Source organism: Neodiprion pinetum, chromosome 4, assembly GCF_021155775.2.
Source record: "Neodiprion pinetum isolate iyNeoPine1 chromosome 4, iyNeoPine1.2, whole genome shotgun sequence".
Classification (NCBI taxonomy): Eukaryota; Metazoa; Arthropoda; class Insecta; order Hymenoptera; family Diprionidae; genus Neodiprion; species Neodiprion pinetum.
Window position 1 is genome coordinate 23,621,734 of NC_060235.2, and position 17,646 is coordinate 23,639,379.

Below are 17,646 nucleotides of genomic sequence, written 5' to 3' on the forward strand. Positions count from 1 at the left end.
TGCGCGCAATCGATTCCGCTCACAAAATTACGTCGATATAGTGCATCAGAGAATTCGTACAAACATCATCCAAAATGGTCAAAATTTTCACCAACAATCCAAAGGGAGGATCGCATTCGGGTGTAAATTTTTACGTTCTAGAAACGAAAATTTTCTTTATTTTCTGTGCGATTCCCCTTGAAAACAACCCTTTCCGCATATGTGAAGCGGCCGATTATACAACCTTGCACCCGCGATATCTTCTTGCATCCGTTTTACATGCGCGAAACGGTGAATTTTCAAAAAAACAAATGGAGTAATTTCCAACACTTGCTTGTAGATCAAGGATTAAGTGTCCCATTTTCAAATAATGCGTTAAAACGACGTCGGCTCATGCGCATAAATGAAGTGCTCGAATTTGTAGACTAAAGAGCTTCTTTCAAACTTCACACTAGACTAAAAATTTCCACTTTTCACACTTGTAATAGAATATAGTATCTTTAATCGATTCATTTTGAGTCGTATGACTTTGCATGGGATAATATTGTGTAGCATAATTTTATGTACGATCGATCTGTAGCATTGGTGTATACTCAAATTCCTCGACGTGAATATTCGCTTACGCTTTACGAATAGATGCATATTTGACAAACAATCTTACATTACATCTACTGCAATAAATTCAAGCTGCCAACATTTTAATGTGCTTTAATTCATTATTGACGAAATCGTACAAAAATCACTACAGATATTATGTTACGCCTCGGTCCCAAACAGTACTATGTACAATAAATTACAGGAGAAGTATACTTATGCTTGAGAAATAACTGAACAAATCAACAGTTCAAATAATAAATAGAAATAAATTACAATATTTAGGTTTAGGCAGTAGTCGAACTAATCCACTCAAGTATTTCACTTATGACAAATCCAGTCTTTGGTCATTTTTAAATTCAACTCATAAAATACAAACAATTGACAATAATGCGATCCTAAATACGGAATAAATGTAAAACTATCCTACGGATGGCTGCTTCAGTTTCTCACCAAATAATTAGTTTACATTAGGATTGTCTTCGAGGTAGGGTCGAATTTGGTTTCCAAGATCCCGTTGAAAGTCTCTCACCGACACTTGGGATTGCTGTGAAATAATTTGAAACAATCCATTAAATGAGTACATGACCGTGACTTGACGCGAATGCTCTTACGACTATTACTCGTCCGTACTTTGAAAACTTTGAAATTAACTTTCAAAATAAATCTTTTCTACTTGTAACCCAGATGCAAATAGTCTACAGACTATCATAATTAAAAATCATGATTAAAAAATGTCACATTCCAAAATCTTACGCTCAACGCTTCGCGCCACTCAATGTTAAACAGCCTGACCAATCCTCTGAGATTTCTTCTGATAATTCCCAGCAATTCAGATCTGGTTAGCACGAAGGGAGCTTCGGTTGTGGTCGTTGTCATAGTTGTATTTGCATCTATCAAAGTACCGGTTACACTAGTTGTAGCACTGGAGGTAGTCGAGGGGCGCGAGGTGGACGAAACATCGGGTGAAAGATTGCTGTTAACTATGGCACCAATCTGGTTGACCGCTGATTTAGTATCGTTCACTTTCTGAAACATGGTATAGAAGGTTATACCGACAGAGGATAAATAAATATTCCCACCGTTAAATTATCTCCTGTAGATGCATAGCCTGTAGCAGGTGTCCAGATATTTCAAACCGTCTTTATTTCAACAAGCAATTGATTAAAAAATTGCCCAAATCTGCCAGAAGAATGAAGCCATTGAAAACTTAGTGCAACGGTGAGAGGAGCGGTTCGGAAAGATTTGAATTACGTTGCAATATAAAAAATGAGTTTGTACACAGAACACTGCCATTACATTTTTCGTGTACTAGGCGTTTTTTCGCTCTTTTGAAAATAATAGCGATAGCTGACTGTCTTTTTCATGGTAATCCAACTTCGTCATAGCGATACAGTGAAAAGAGTTTTGGCAACTGGAAAATGTTTTTAAACATTTCGATAAGGATGATAAACGATTTTATATCGTGATACAGCCAAGACGCTTCAGATATCAAGGTTTGAAAGTATTTTACTTCGAATATGAAAAATCGAAATAAAACACGATCCGATTAAATGGTGCTCCAAAAGGCCAAAACCATGCATAAGATTCTTAAGCCGTTACGTGAACGTAATCCAATAATCATACATACATATATCATCTACACCCATAACTTCGTCGATAAAACAAACTTTCTCCTTTGCATGTCCAGCTAATCGCCTTGTCGTTGCGTATACCTTCATTGGCGTGACACGTAAATGTCACCGTGACGTACATTAATATCGATATCGCCGCCGTTACGACGGTTCATTAATTTTCTAAAACGTAAATCTCGCCTCCTTGGTTCTTTGTTTTAGCCTTAGGCTTTTTCGTACGGCATAAGAAGTCTGGTGCAGTACAAAATAAATTCATTGACGTATACGGAAATCCTGTAGAATTTCGAACCGAGTACGTTAAAGGAAATTTTTTGTTCAAATTACAATTTTATATACCGGCAAGCAAAGCTCAACACCCTGCATGGTAGTAATATTATCCTCATTTTCTCGAGTTCAGCAATATTTCTGAGATTCAGTGACTTGTCTCAAAACGTGGGTTCAAAGAGCTTTCATTTAAGGAATATTAAACATTGAGTTCAACCATCGCGTTATCGTTCCTAATTGGCTCAAGATCATCAGTTTGGTGGGGATATTTTCCGCGCAGCCAATCGCGGGACGCTATTTTCATTGCAAACTCAACTGTCGCTACAATGTAATAGTACTCTAATTCGCATATAAGTTCCACGACGAGATTCCGGAGAGACGGAACAACTGGAACCCGACAATGCGGATTTCGGATGAGCGCACTTGTGCTTTCGATCGATAGATTTGGCGAATGATATGAATCTGTGCTGAAACGTACGGTGTCCAACTAAATTATTTCACCCTCGCGTCCACGTCATTTTTCGCTATCTGTGTGCCATAATCTTTGAGGTTATGTAAAGTTTACTGTCGAGTTCATTGCGGTAATCAGTAAATTTGTTCTCAGACTGACTGAAAAGTATATTTTACTTTTTCCGCGTCTCGGGAATAACTGATTTTGATATTAAAGTGTTTCGAGCGTGGTGTAACGCGACCGATTCAAGAGTTTTTACGAGAATCTATCTAATTCTTCGATTTATTTAGATTTCCTTGTAAAATGATCGTGCTATTCTCGAAAAATGCGTTCTGGCCAGCCAGAGTTGAATAAATTTTTTACAGATTTACCATCCGTATATTTCTATATTTCGCTGCGAGAGAGGCTTTGAGATTATATGCTGCAAATTATGCGATTCTTAATTCCTATGGTAATTTTTTGGTTCTAGCTGACCAGAGCGCAATTCCTAACACAGAAACAATCGTATCGCGAAAAAATTGAAAATGAATCAATTATTGACGAAGAAATGAAACGGATTCTCGTAAAAAGTCTCAAATCGGCTACATGACACCATCTGCAAAACACCGCAGACGACAACCGTTGACAAATAACCTGTCAGGTTAACCACAATAACAAATAAAGCAGGGTATCGGGATACATGCCGCGATTATTTGATCTAGCTTTTTGAATTTTTTTTTTCCAAGTGTTGCGCATAAAAACTTACAGGTAATTGTAAGTATAATACCTAATTCGATAAGCGTTGGTGCGCTTGTAAAAAGTTCGCAGCTTCTTCCTCTCTGCGCTTTGAGAGTATAATATTACTATATAAACAATCAGTTGTGATCTTATTCTATGACGGGACGTTTTTGTAATTTGAGATCGGATCCGTAACGCTTATAGCTAACGAGAAGAAAATTAATTCCACGTTTTACAGTTTGACTGGTAACTACAAATTAGAAACTTTTGAAGAATTTGAAAATAGTTTGTTCGATAAAATAGATTTTTTTTATCACTAAACTCGAGATGTGAAATGTCAATGTTCAAGGAACAGCCCTGCGAGAGTACGTTTCGTAATGGTGGTACCATGCATTTTTCATACTTTTCATGTCCTGTTACACATAAATTGAAACATTTGGTTCACAATAAATGTTTTAACCGATGTTTAAACATCCTGACAGGACGTTACGATACCAATTTATGGAAATGGAAATGGAATTGGTTACTAGTGTTCGTAGGCAGCTCAAGAATATTGACTATCAAAACTGTCGCAATGTTCTGAATTACAAAATTTCAAGTAAGCATTTCTGAAGTTTCTCAAGTGTCACAAAATAGAAAACCAACCTCAAAAGCCAATCTGGCCAACGTCAAGACGACTCCTGGCTTCTGCTGACTTGATACCTGTCTGACCCCGCGTTTAATTTCTTCGCGATCGGTAGTCTTTGCAATTATTTTACCCTCCAAAGAATTCAGGATATCCAATTCACTCAGACTTGGTACGTAAGAATCCTCTTTCAACAACATCTTTGTAATAAGTGATGCGATCTTTTCAGTAGTAGAATTTTTCACTTTCCTGTCGATTTCATCCTGAACATTCGAAGGATCGACTTCACCAATTATCTTCTTCGTATCATATTCCTTCGAGTCGGGATCCGCTTCTTCAACGTCGAGAGGAAGATAGTCTTGGTAGTAACTATGTGTTCCCGGCAGGGCAGAGAACCTTTCCTCGTCTTGAACTTTTCCCGAAGGATTTTCGGTCACTTGCGATAGGCTCTGATAGTATGATTTCTGATCTTTTCGAAACCAGTTTGAGTACTTATCTCCATAGTCATATTCCTGGTTAAAAAATGTATCAAAATTAGTTGAAATTTACCGATGGTTTCGAAAATAACTCTCTGAATTTTCTCATTTGTGTCAGACTCTGATGCCTTTTGCACTGAAATGTTCTATCAACGTGGTTCTATTCGAGGTTGATCATAAGATGCGACTTGCAAGGAAGGTATCCCAGGTCGATAATTCCAATTCGATTTCTTTTGTAACATGTTGTGGTAGACTAAAAATTAAGCGACACATATTTTTTTTTTTTATCTGCTATTAAACGCTTCAAAAAAGTGAAGCCACCCTCCAAAATAAGGCATATCAAGGGGTGATTTGGCAGTCTCACCGACAAGAACACAATATTTTTTAACCAATCCAACTGGAAAATTTTTCTCATAACGAGAAATGAAAAATGTAATTTTCTCAATTAAAAAAAAAAAAACAACTCTAGTTATTTTCGAGGGTGGTTTCACCCCCTTAAACTGCTCGACGGCAAATGAAAGAAAATACTCATCTCTTAGTTTTTAGTCTACTATAACATATTACAAAAGAAATAAAATCGGAGAGATCGACCTGGTATACATTCCTTGTTAAAATCTTGAATTTTTGTCAATTCACATGACTTTGTTCGATTCAATGATCTCAATTGACCTTCATGCGTAGAAGTGTATTGTTTTTAAAGACTTTTGGAACCAGAAATAAACTCACTTTAGATTGAGCTGGATGATTTCGCGACTGCCGCCACTGCTCTAGCTGGAATGGATCGTTACTTTCAAATTGGGACTTTAATGAACCTCGGTATTCGGCCCCGTAATTGATGTGTGAGGGGTAATCCTTTCCGGTCTGTGGGTATTTGACAACTTTTCCCGCTTGTTGTGGAGTCCAATACGTCCTGACAGGACTTCCGTTAAGAGGTCCGATATAAATTGCCAGTAGACAGCTCACGGCCCAGGTTTCTATCACTGCCTGGTGCATCTGTAATTGAACATTTCAGAATTTCCAGTGGGTCTTTTGTAACTTAGTATACGATACGGTCTATTCAACGGTTGGCTTTACAATTTGATGTGATGCACGCTGTGAAATTGGTGCACATAATTTAGCAACATTCTCATTTATTTGGAAAATGTCCCTGCAACGTGGAAAATAATTCACTGCAATTGCAAATGGAATAATGACAGTCACTAATATTTTTGGTGATATCGCGTTATTATTTCGTTTTCTTAATGTCAAAATCGTATTTTTCGTTCAACTTTATAAATCGTTTCTGCTTTTATTTGCAAATGGATTCTACACGGGTCACGAAGTACCAATTTTAAGTAACGTTGACATGTTGTTTCACAGAGAATAAGGTACTGTAACTCAAAGAATATCTTTGATGCAAAATTTTTGTGACTGATTTAGAAGATCGAGAAGAAATTCGTCTCGAATGACTTGTAAGATTTGATTCACTGCATAAAATAGACAGTAATTGAAGAAAATTTGGCAAACGTTACACTTTTGGCATTCCAAAAATCATACTATAGTGTAGTTACTCAGAAAATAAATGGTGAATTAACTTTTTCCAGTTGAGATTCATCTGTTTTCAACTTTGTTTTACCTGAAAAAAAAACCACCTCAAATAAATCCACTGTAATTGATTTGTATCACCGATGTTACACATTTGCGTCATACTTATTTAGTATATTTTTTTCTGCATATAAACGAATTTTGACCTATCTGTTGCGCAAGAATACTGGCACTCGAAAGTATGACTTTACACGGTATAAGCTATACAGGAACAGGAAGCAGTTCCCATAATGAAAAAGTAGTATGGATTCGATTTCGCAACGCTTTTCCTCTCTCCCACGATTATTCATCGATTACTATCACCTCGCAACAAATCGCGTGTTGATAATTACAATAGTTTCAGGTGTAGAAATTACAATAACATATCATTTTCATGCGAGAAAAAACATTTCGGCCTGAAAGCACATGCGTGGTCATGGGGATACGGAGAAAGTACGGAAAATCCCCATCGAATTCCTACGGGAAAACCTATTGCGATAATCACCGTTACGTAACGATTGTTTACCGAAGAGTTTATACGCAAATTACCATCGTCGTTCTGACGTTTATATAATATGGATATAAGCGCAATAACGAATGATGACGAATTTTTCAGAATCATTTATCGCAGGCGAGTGAGCCTCGCATATGTTATAAAACATAATTAATAAATTAGAGTTGCGTGAATATCACTTTTCCTGTAAGGTTCTCTGGATTATTCGAGGTAGTGTTGTTAAGTCACCCGCGATAAGTTTCCTTATGCTAATAACAACTGACGTAAAAGGGAATCAAGATGCTTTCTTGACGCTTAACACTGTAATTACCCCTACACATCGACACCTGTTTCGTAACTTTATTGACACACCTTGATTTGGAGCTGAAATGATGCGTTACAAGTACAAGCCGCAAACAAAGTCAACTTGCAATAAAAAAAATTGACATAGTCAAAATGTGAAAAGTATAGCAATATTTATATTATCGCTCAAACTTCGAGAAGCACCCTAAAAATTAAGCAGTTGGCACTTAAGTACATAAATAAATTCTATGGTCTCGATTTGAGTTCTTTTTTGCGATTTAAATAAGACGTTAAATTTTCACTTTTCACATACAGATCGGGTTGTGTTCTTTGTATACGTACTTAAGTAGGTTATAAGACGAAAACTCCGAAGAGGATAAAACTGGGAAAATGGGAATACTGTAGATTCTTGTTAACGTCACTCAACTACTCGGCTTATTGCTCATTGTCAGTTTCAACACGAATTACTTTCAACGAATTGGCTTTGCTCTGGTGCACATACTAATACAGCTCTACCGCGATTGTGCAAGAATGTTTCATGGCTTTCGCGTCATACTCGAAACTAATCGTGTTGCATAAAATATCCAATATCGTGAAAAAGCTTCACCTCAAGCATACAATGGTTATATTCTAGTGATTAGCACTTCATCAAAGATGACTGCATATTTTTCGGCTGCCCGTTTCAAATATTAGCGTACCCGTGATCCATTCAACAAACCATATGTAATTCGTTACAAGTCTTATCTGCTCTGTTCAACTTTGGTTTTCCAATTATGAACTCACAATACCGAAAGCATCGTCACTATTGCAAGTAGATCGATTTCGATTCAAGTTGAACAAAGAAAAGTTCCCATTAGTCCTAGATTTTTATTGATTTGATATTCTGTGAATTTATTAATTTATGCTTGCACAAAACAGTGGTCGCCCAAATTTTTTTTAAGCCTATTAATTTTTTGGTTACTCGTGTCTTTCGATTTCTTATTTTCTTTTCAGCGTTAACTTCATCACACACGTGATCGAAGCGCCTAAATCTATGGGAATTCAGTTTCACTAAACACTGGCCTGCACAAACCCGTGGGTGAATTGATTACAAATAACGAATGGTGAATTTAGGCACTCAGATTCTAATTATTAAATCTCACTGTAAATAATTTCACATAAATTTAAAATGTATCAATCACTTACGATCGATCCAGTTTCTCTGACATTATCTAACATCAGACGACGTAAAACTAAAACTGACAGTCGCGATGGTTCGCAGAGATCGCTGGTTGACATGGTGTGCATAATAGGTGCTGGGGTTCACTTCTGACGTAACATTATTTTCGACACTATATTTCGACTACGTGATGGCCCGCTCCACGTGCATTGAATGTTATTCCAAGGCAATCCTGGCTTATGAAACTTCAAAACAAGTTCGCTGAATTCTCAATGGGAAGCTTGGTGTTAGAGGTGTACGTTACTGACATTTTTTTATCGAAATTATTTAATGTTGGAATAAATATCAATTCATTTCAATTTTCCTTCATTTGATGTGGTTAATTACTTGAACGTCAAGCGTATAGTAGAATAACATCCTAGTTTGTTATACTCTGATATCGTGACTGTAAAATTGTTACATGGATACCGACATCAATTTATGCGAAAGGTTTGCACAAGATTCGAGGAGCATAATGTTCTTGAAGTTTCAACTTCCAAGGAATTGTCTCATTCTCTCATACTCTTACATTATCGCTAAAATATCATCTCTCCCAAATAACCTCAGATGGAAAAGCCTTTCGCTAAGTACGTTAAAGTTGTGATTACTAGCAAAAAATTTTCATTCGTTTACAAAAGTACCAAAGTAACTATCTACGAAATATCTCATTCATCTACAACAACTATTCAAATGTAGATTATTGTCCATTCCATGTTAACGTTTGCTTGGACGAAAAATTCGCAATCAATGCAATTGACTTATATCTAAATGATTTCGAGACAAAAGTGGTAAGAAGGTTGAAATATTTCTTTATTTGCGTTTTACCTCAATTTTTTTGATGCATCGAAAAGTATGCCACTTTTATTTTCTACGATAGTCTTTTTCAGAACGTTTCCTGCACATAAATTGTCAACATAGAAGACATTTTTAAATATTTTTATGAATGTGTTAAAGTTCACGGTAATAATTATACTTAATATTACATTGAAATGAAATTTGGCAAAATAATAACTCATAAAAATCAGATTTATGACTGAAAAGTGACGAAAATGGTGCTAGATATTTGAAAAAGAAATCTTCTGCGATGAATTCGCGAGTACAAGAAATTTTCTACCACAGCCTGCAAGGGAAATCTTCAAAATATATCCGGCGTCTACATTTTCATCGCAGAAAATTTACTTTTTTTCTAAATTACTCAGTCCATGCATAGTTGAAACCACATCGACATAAAAACTTTTCGCGTTTAAAAGTAACCGGCAAATTAAGTTGGACGGTAAAAGTAACTCTGGTTATTTAAAAGTCAATTGAATCACATTGTATTATTAAAGTTCTGCTCCTGCAGATGAAACCAAAAAACAGATTGGGTTTGAATATGACACCATATTCAAACCATAACACCATCAGTCGATTACCAACGACTATTGATGTCGTATTAATATAATAACACTGGTTCGACACAAATTTGAATTTTATCTTAATATCCATTTAATTCTCATTACGCGATCCCCGAGAGTTGATTGAAATAATGAAAAAACTGATCTACAGAATGACGCGCACATACCGTTAAAACGTTCGCTGCCCCTTCACTGGTCCAAATCATTTCACTGTTACGCGGCAACAATCCATAGCGTTTCGCCCTGATAATTGTATAGCTTGAATAATCGTATCACAGTTCGGAATTATCCGAGCCCATTCCGAAGTGATAATTCAACAGCCGAGATAGAAGAATATGGTTAATGTTTTTCACACACAAAGCACCGGCTCGAATCTTCAGGTGTCCAGTTAGCACGTAGCCGGAGTGTCTTACCCGCAACGACCGCGACCACGTGGAGGATTCGATAATACAGAAGACGCGCCTTACTTTCACTCTCCGTCGAATTGACCACGTGGTGGACAACCGCCATTTCGTGTTATATTGCGTGCGATTGTATAATCAACGTTTCCTCAAACCCATTCCTCGAGCAATGCCCAGTCGTAATCGATCGAGGCTCGCAATTAGTAGCCTTCGGTTTTTTCATTAGGAGCGAAGAAGCTAAAAACTTTTTCATTTTTTGATTGAACTAAAACTGAAGCGTGACAATCAAATTCTTGTATGGTCTTGACGATGTAAAATACCGTGGAAAACTCATATTTCATACATTTTTGCCAACGGCTATTAACGATTTTAACTAACTCTTCTAAAAATAGCCGTGGACCATTAATTTTCAAAACAAAGATCATGTGAAAGAATCAGCATTTATCGTGATCTACGAATACGAGAATGTGTGAGTTGACTTTACTTTTTAGCACGTTTACACAAGCATCCCCTCTTCGAATGCCTCGACAAACTCCCGTGACGAAAAGCCGTTTATCAACTATATGAAAGATGTTTGGATGACGGGCGATTAACATTCGAATATTGCGAGAGATTTGTGCTGATGTTGAACTGCGGGTCATTACTCCTTGTAGACCATCCATTAACAGATTCTCAAGACAAAATCACGGCCTTGAAATAACGAGGGAAATTTCATAAAAATTATCTTCCACCTTCCATGTCTGCGTAAAGTAGAGTATTGAAAAAATAATTTGGTCATGTATTTTTTGATTTTTGTCCAAAATGATGATTGCAAAATTTATATACAATTCAATTCCACTGTTTTTCAGTTATGTGGATATACTTTAGCATGAGTGACGTCGCACAAGTACCTTCTGTCAAACTGTTGTTGAAAAACCAAAAAATGCGACAAAATCATTTTTCCATAAACTAGTGAAATTTTCATGATATTTCTCAGTCACAAACGATTTTAAAGAATATGAATATAACGAATGAAACTTTCGTGAACTTATTGGTCGAAATACTGTTGGATTCACATTCGCAGTGACATCTCGTACGTATACATATGTATGAATACTTGGAATTGCAAAATTTTTCATGCATACAAACCGTCTAAACAGGTCAAGGATTGAGTTGTATTCGACAGAATCTCACAGCCGCATTTCATCTGATTTCAAGAATATTTTCATACATCGCATTACTCAATCACACATCTTACGAAATATGTTAATCAAAGTAAACATTCCGTCTTGTTTCGTGCTCCGTCATAGCACACACGATAATATTTGCCGATGAGATTATTTCACTAGCTGAGGTTGTGTCTATAAATGTAATATATACGCACGGATAGCTGGAACGCAAGCGTCATAAATGCAATCGGTAGAAATCCTTGTAACACTTTACTCCTCAATTATCCATAGAATGATCTCTGACCACAAAACGCATATAATAATGTTCTAGAATCTGGTGACCATGGCCAGTCAATTGAGTCAGCAGAACTTTGCCCACCTGCTCGTGTTCGTTTTTTTTTTTTTTTTTTTTTATCTTGTTTTTTGCTATTACATGTCCTGAATTATTAATAACGCATGAATTAGCTGTTGTGAAACGATGGAAAGTAAGATAACTTGAGCGTACCCGCTGAAAGCTCAAAAAGCAAAAGTTGAATGTATCGTGACGGTAATAAAGTAGTTTAAGTAAATATTGAAGGTAAGCAGTCCAAGAAAAATAAGTATGTTCTTTAACATCAGTCATCGACAATTGAAACGTGTTTTTTTCAATTCTCTTCAGTATTAATTGCTTCCTAACTCTACTATCTGCCGTATGAACAAAGGCCATTCGTCCAGATGTGCCTTTATCGCATGAATCTTGGTAACGACTTAAAATCTAGTGATCAATGATTTACTAGCAGTGTTATTCCTTGCGACGGTAAAAATTTGTTCTTGACCGTACTTCTAAGTTTGATTGAACGTTCAGTTAACCCGATTCTTTCAATTCAATGCCACCCCGAACTCAACTGCCAGCTAGTATTAGTTCACATCAGACAGCAATATAAAGCAGGACAAGGATAATCAGTTCATAAAGTGTGATTTTGTGAAATCCTGAACGAATTACAAATAATTTTATTTCTTGTGTACTTTTTCCGCTATAACCCCAGTGTTCAATTCCTAGAAAGCAGATACGAACTGTGTCAATGTGTGCTAAGCTCGTAATAATAAAGGAAAAATAAGAAAGGAAGTGTTCCAGGAAGTTTGGCAGAACTAAGTTGTATGCACGCGTAATATTTACCATTACTAATCACCTCAACAATACAACGATATCTTCACAGTGTGGAAAAGTTTGGTAACCAAAATTGAGGTACATCCGATCACTTCTTTTCTAAGCATCTGTACAGGATTCATAGCTATGTGGTTTTACATAAGGCTGCGCAATGATGACATCACACTAATCGTTGACCGAAGCTTTTTATTACCAAGAATAAAATCTCACAGCTAGCTAGATATTTTATGTGATGCGTAAAACGCGGTACGCGCAATGGTGATGTCAAAACTTGTCCAAATAGCGCATTTCTTCAACCTTCAAGCATCGCGAACTGTTTTTCAGACGTCTCTAAAACAGTCTCAAATACATCTTGGAAACAATCAATTTGGCCAAGGCTAAGACACGCAAGTGTGAACCATCGTAACAATAGACTCTCTAAATGCAAAACAACGTCATGATTAGCAAGTGTCAAATTTAAATTTAACCCAATTAGACACGCTCGTTTTATTGCATATATTGTCTTTCACGTCTTTAAGATGCTGTGACTAAAAACCAAGAGAAACGTCTTTTAGCTTCTATGAGAACAATAAGTCGGTATATTAGAATCGGCGATCTGGCTCGTGTGCTTGTAAACTGGAATTGGTATCGAAACACTGGAATAACTTATTAGGTCACAGTGGAATACGGGTCACTGGGTAAAAATATGAAGGATGTTTCAACTCACGGCTCAAGTTACCTTTATTATCGAGTACGCGGTAGCGGGTTGGCCAGATTGACTAATCGTAAGATCCCAGCGTTCGAGCCTCTCGGTCAATTATCAGCTGGACTAAGATGTGAACATTCAACAAACTTCAACCAAGTAGAATTGACCAAGGCTCGGAGCCGATGCCTTAACACTTGGAAAGAAAAAGGATGAATGGAAGGTCGGACACTGTTCACTCGCTTTGCTTGTGGCGCAGTACGGCTTGTATCGTCGTTTTTTTCACGAATGGTCAAAGTTCTTGCGGTTCCGCGGAGCAATTGAGCTCTTACATTTCAGCCGTTCAGCCGCAAACTCACTCGCGATAAAAGACCTTCGAAACACGCACGGCACGTTTTACCTCGAACAGAAATCAGCCATTCTATATCCCGGCTCATCGCACTGCTGATATTTCGATTTTCAAGACTCGTCGCGTTTTTCAAGAAGTCGACTCGGCGCGAATTGGGACCTTACTAAATAAGCGTGATTTGGCCAATGGCGTCTTTCCAGCGGGTGCCATGAACGAGGCCGATGGCTTTAAGGCTGGCCGGACGCGATTCCATTCCCAACACTGTTTTCCTCCGATCTTCTCTCCCATTCTCTTTCGGTCCATGGATCTGAACTCGACGAGTCCCCCTTCCGAGTTACATAACAGCTGTTTTCTTGCGGCTCGATTCATTGGCCACGGCTTAAAAACCGTGCTGTAATTCTTATGCATCAAAAAACTCGCGGTGATAGTCTTTCGGCGTTAATTGATAGGCTAACCTTTGTGGCTTTGTAAGTTGTAGTCAGATGGACATTGTCGCCACGTTATTGACGGACGTTAAATTTTACACTCACAATTGTCGACGAAGAAGTTGACTTTCGAAAACGTGTAGGAATAAAATCTTTCCCACTTATAAATTACCTGATTTGAAGTTACACTTCGCTTACGTCACGACAAATATTCCGTCTGTTAAATTTCTGATAACATTCTGTGAGATTTGTTTTGAAAAATGCTTGATACTAATCATTAGTATTTAGGTCGAATGGATTCTCATTTTTGGGATTGAAATTTTGTTGCGTCAGGGTGAAAGGCCAACGCACTCCAGACGAAGACAATTCGGATATTCGCTCTGTCGAATAACTTACCTCTGCAAAATTTTGCTAACCTTTAATTCACACTCTGTACACGTGGATTAGACGCCGACATTGAAAATACGAACGTTCCCAACTGTTGGTATTGCTAGGTGAGGTGAATTCGGTTCGCGATAAGCTTTTTGATATTACACGCGAAACCAGTTATTGTTTGATCAACGTAACTCATGTGGGTATGGGTTATAAATGATCGTTGACATGGAATTTAAGAAGTTGACGAAGCGAGCCTGATTATGTATTAGCTGCCCACCTCAATACTTTTGCCAGAGTTTAATGACTTTCTCGGACCGGTGAAATCCCAACGAGACTCTCGGCTGGTCCCTCGGACTGCAAAATATGTACGTAAGATGTTCGGTAATAAACCGAGGAATATGAAAATAAACTGAGATCTTGAAATCTGATAGCCATGGTATAAGAAAGGAAATAAACGATTGTAATTCTGAACTCCAACAGACACGCGTCGAATTGTAAAATATGTGTCGACGATTTGGCTTAGCAACGATTACGTCGTTGAACAATATTTTGCAACCTGTAATCGCAATTGTTTACTCGTACAAGAGTCGTGGACCGTCTACTTCACTAGTAGATTTGAGAACATTCACAAAATCAAGGCTCGCGATAGCGGCGTTGTGAAACGGAAGAAACCAACATCTTTCACTCGCACATAATTTTCAATTTTATTTATACGTCGATACTTGGCGAGAGAAAAAATTGTTGGGTAAAAAATAATAAAAATAAAATAATAATCTATAACCAAATCCGTTGTGAAATGTGAAATTTTTTCAAACTATGCGACATGAAATTTGTCGGATCACACAGTTCGGTACAGTTTTGGTAGAAATTTCAAAAAATAAAAAATGAGTTCCTTATTTCTTTTTCAACGTTTGTGAGGGGTTATGTCAATCTTGTTTCTGAACATTGAATCATTCATGAAAAAAATACCAAGGAAAAATATATTATTCGGTACATCGATACTTGTTGCATATTCGAGAGTTTAGAATAATTCTCATTCGTTTACGGTGAGAAAAATTTGCGATCAAATTATTTTTATTGTTATAAACAAGTATTTGATTACGGACAGTTTATCTGTGAACAATACTGGGATATATTTTTTAAAATTAATTAACCCTCTCTGTTGTGATTAACGATTACACAATCGGACTTGTACATAAAAAAAATTGCATATTTCAGACAACAAAGATGTAACAGGAGGCTAGTCGTCCATCCAATAAACATTTTTTTTCTAGATGCAAATAGAAAAACTTCTCTCCAAATTGGTTAGTCTTCATAAACTGAAGATAAGAGTTTAAAAAAATTGTAAGATCCGCAGCAAAAAATTTCAAAAAGTGGAGAAAACCCATTTTTTCTTCGCTTATCGCTTGAAATCGTTCATAGAGTTGTTTCTGAAAAAAAACTCCACTTGCAGGCTTTAATTTAATTCTCCTCTTAAATTTATTTCGTACGAACCAACCTTCGGTAGGGAGATTTCCTGGTAATTTTTTCAGCCGAGCGTCGGCTAGTCGTAGAATTTCAATCCTCTCCGCGTGATTATCGCGTTACAACATCCAGTGTGATTCCTCGCGATGCACTTTGATTCAAGAAACACGCATCGAGACACGAAACGTGTTGCACAACTCGTATAACCTACCAACCCGAAGTTCTCTTTGAGACAAGCCGGGATTTGACTGCAGGGCTTTGCTATATACCGCGGAACGCATCTTGTCGAACCACAGATTGCCCAGAACTGAAGTGATGTGAGTCCAAGTCCCAGCTCCAAAGTCTCCGGCCAGCCATCAAGGTCGGTTGGATTTTTACGACACTCGAGTCACCGTCATTCCTCTGCTTCGTATCCGGAGCCAGGCTAAGCTGCGGCTGTGCAACAAACGGATCTTGCCGAAAGAGATTTGTCCATGACGCCGAATGTAACGACAGTCGAATCACCAACGTCTACAAGAGAAAGATTTACACCCAAAGAATTTTCTAACGGGAAAACCTTAGCTTTGTTTGTATGTTTAAAGCATTCTCTGCGAAGTCGATTACTTTTTTACGTTACGTGGAATTTATCGGACGAGCTGAGAATACTTACGGTGAATTATTTCACAATGATTGTATAAGTAGTGAAGATAATACATTTTAAGAAAATTTGCTATTAAATTTTTGTTGTCTTTACAAGGTGATTTTATCGTTAAACAACGTTCTAGTATTTTTTTTTTTGTTAGGCAGTCTCAAAATGCTGGCAATAAAATGATATGAGGAATTCATTTATTGATTTTTAACTGACAAAATAATAGGTTCTACGAATTTACAATAATCTTTGAATTATCATCCCACTTTGATTCAGCCTGAAAATATGTGATAGATCGACTAGAACTTGTACAAATCAAATTTTTTTTCAATTTTCGAATTTCAAGTTACGTCCGTTGATGTTGAGAATTCTACAAATCTTATTCGTATTACATACATTTCACATCAGATATTTTTTGTCTGCGCGTGTATAATTTTCCGGTAATAAGCATTATATGACAGAAAAAGAGTATCAATGCATTCGCTTTTGAAAAAAAAGAATCACTCTGCAAAAATCCATAAAACTACCTGAGTTGCTTCAATTTGTGTTGAATAATCCGGCACGATGCAAAAAAACCGTTTAAAGTTTACCGTGCGACTTTTTGAATATGTATGCTTTAATGACAATAGTTTCTTTTTCAACTTTTATTTTTGTAACTCATCATTTTCGATTAAAAACGCAATATTTCGTTACATCTTCTATCAGATTCCATACAGATGAAAAGTCGATTTACTCGTTTGATTTTGAGTGAACGGTGTACGGACAAAAATTTTCAAATTATTCAGATGTATCTTCACAATCGTGGAGGGAATGTAAACGAAGTGTAAAATTTATCTCTGTAATTTTTAATTAATCCATAAATGATCGGTAAGATCGAAATGTAAAGTGGAAGTTAAAAAACTGCTTGCGAAATTTAATTTTGTGTATTGATATGAAACCTTATTTTAACTGTGTTTTCAATCAACACACTCTTATCTAGGATGTAAATTACTTTGTTTCTTGAATGAGAAGTCTTATTTTATTAACTTTTTGATACAATCTCAAGGTTACACAACAGTGAATATGTTAACTATAACTTCTGAAAAATGCTCGCATTAAATATCGTCTGCAAACGGTTGATTATCAATTTTTTACCGACCTATGACACTAAGAAACATACGGTTAAGAATATCCAATTTCAAAACACATGACAGTTTGTAATTTATTACTTCTATTTTTGGTTCCCAGTATTTTCGAAAATCGCACTCACGCTGTTCTTGAATTATCGTTGTTTTCTTCTTGGCTGACTTCGAAATTCCTATAGTGCATATTAAGTATCCGGACTGAACGTAAGATC

The 17,646-nt window shown here is 36.8% G+C and overlaps 1 protein-coding gene across 4 annotated transcripts; it reads right to left on the reverse strand.

Annotated features, from left to right (window-relative positions):
* Positions 1 to 671: 671 nt before the first annotated feature.
* On the reverse strand, positions 672 to 15,977 carry LOC124216147 (uncharacterized). Of its 4 annotated transcripts, none has more exons than XM_046620327.2 (5): positions 15,717 to 15,977; positions 5,467 to 5,733; positions 4,285 to 4,776; positions 1,330 to 1,602; positions 672 to 1,120 (listed from the first exon to the last, which is right to left on the reverse strand). In XM_046620327.2, the coding sequence occupies exons 2-5, from the start codon at positions 5,731 to 5,733 to the stop codon at positions 1,034 to 1,036; spliced, it is 1,119 nt and encodes a 372-aa protein (XP_046476283.1). In that variant the 5' UTR covers positions 15,717 to 15,977; the 3' UTR covers positions 672 to 1,033. The 4 variants fall into 4 exon arrangements, with proteins under 4 accessions (XP_046476283.1, XP_046476284.1, XP_046476285.1 ...); XM_046620328.2 differs by lacking the exon at positions 15,717 to 15,977 and adding an exon at positions 13,106 to 13,702; XM_046620329.2 differs by lacking the exon at positions 15,717 to 15,977 and adding an exon at positions 13,094 to 13,702.
* Between the last annotated feature and the right edge of the window lie 1,669 nt (positions 15,978 to 17,646).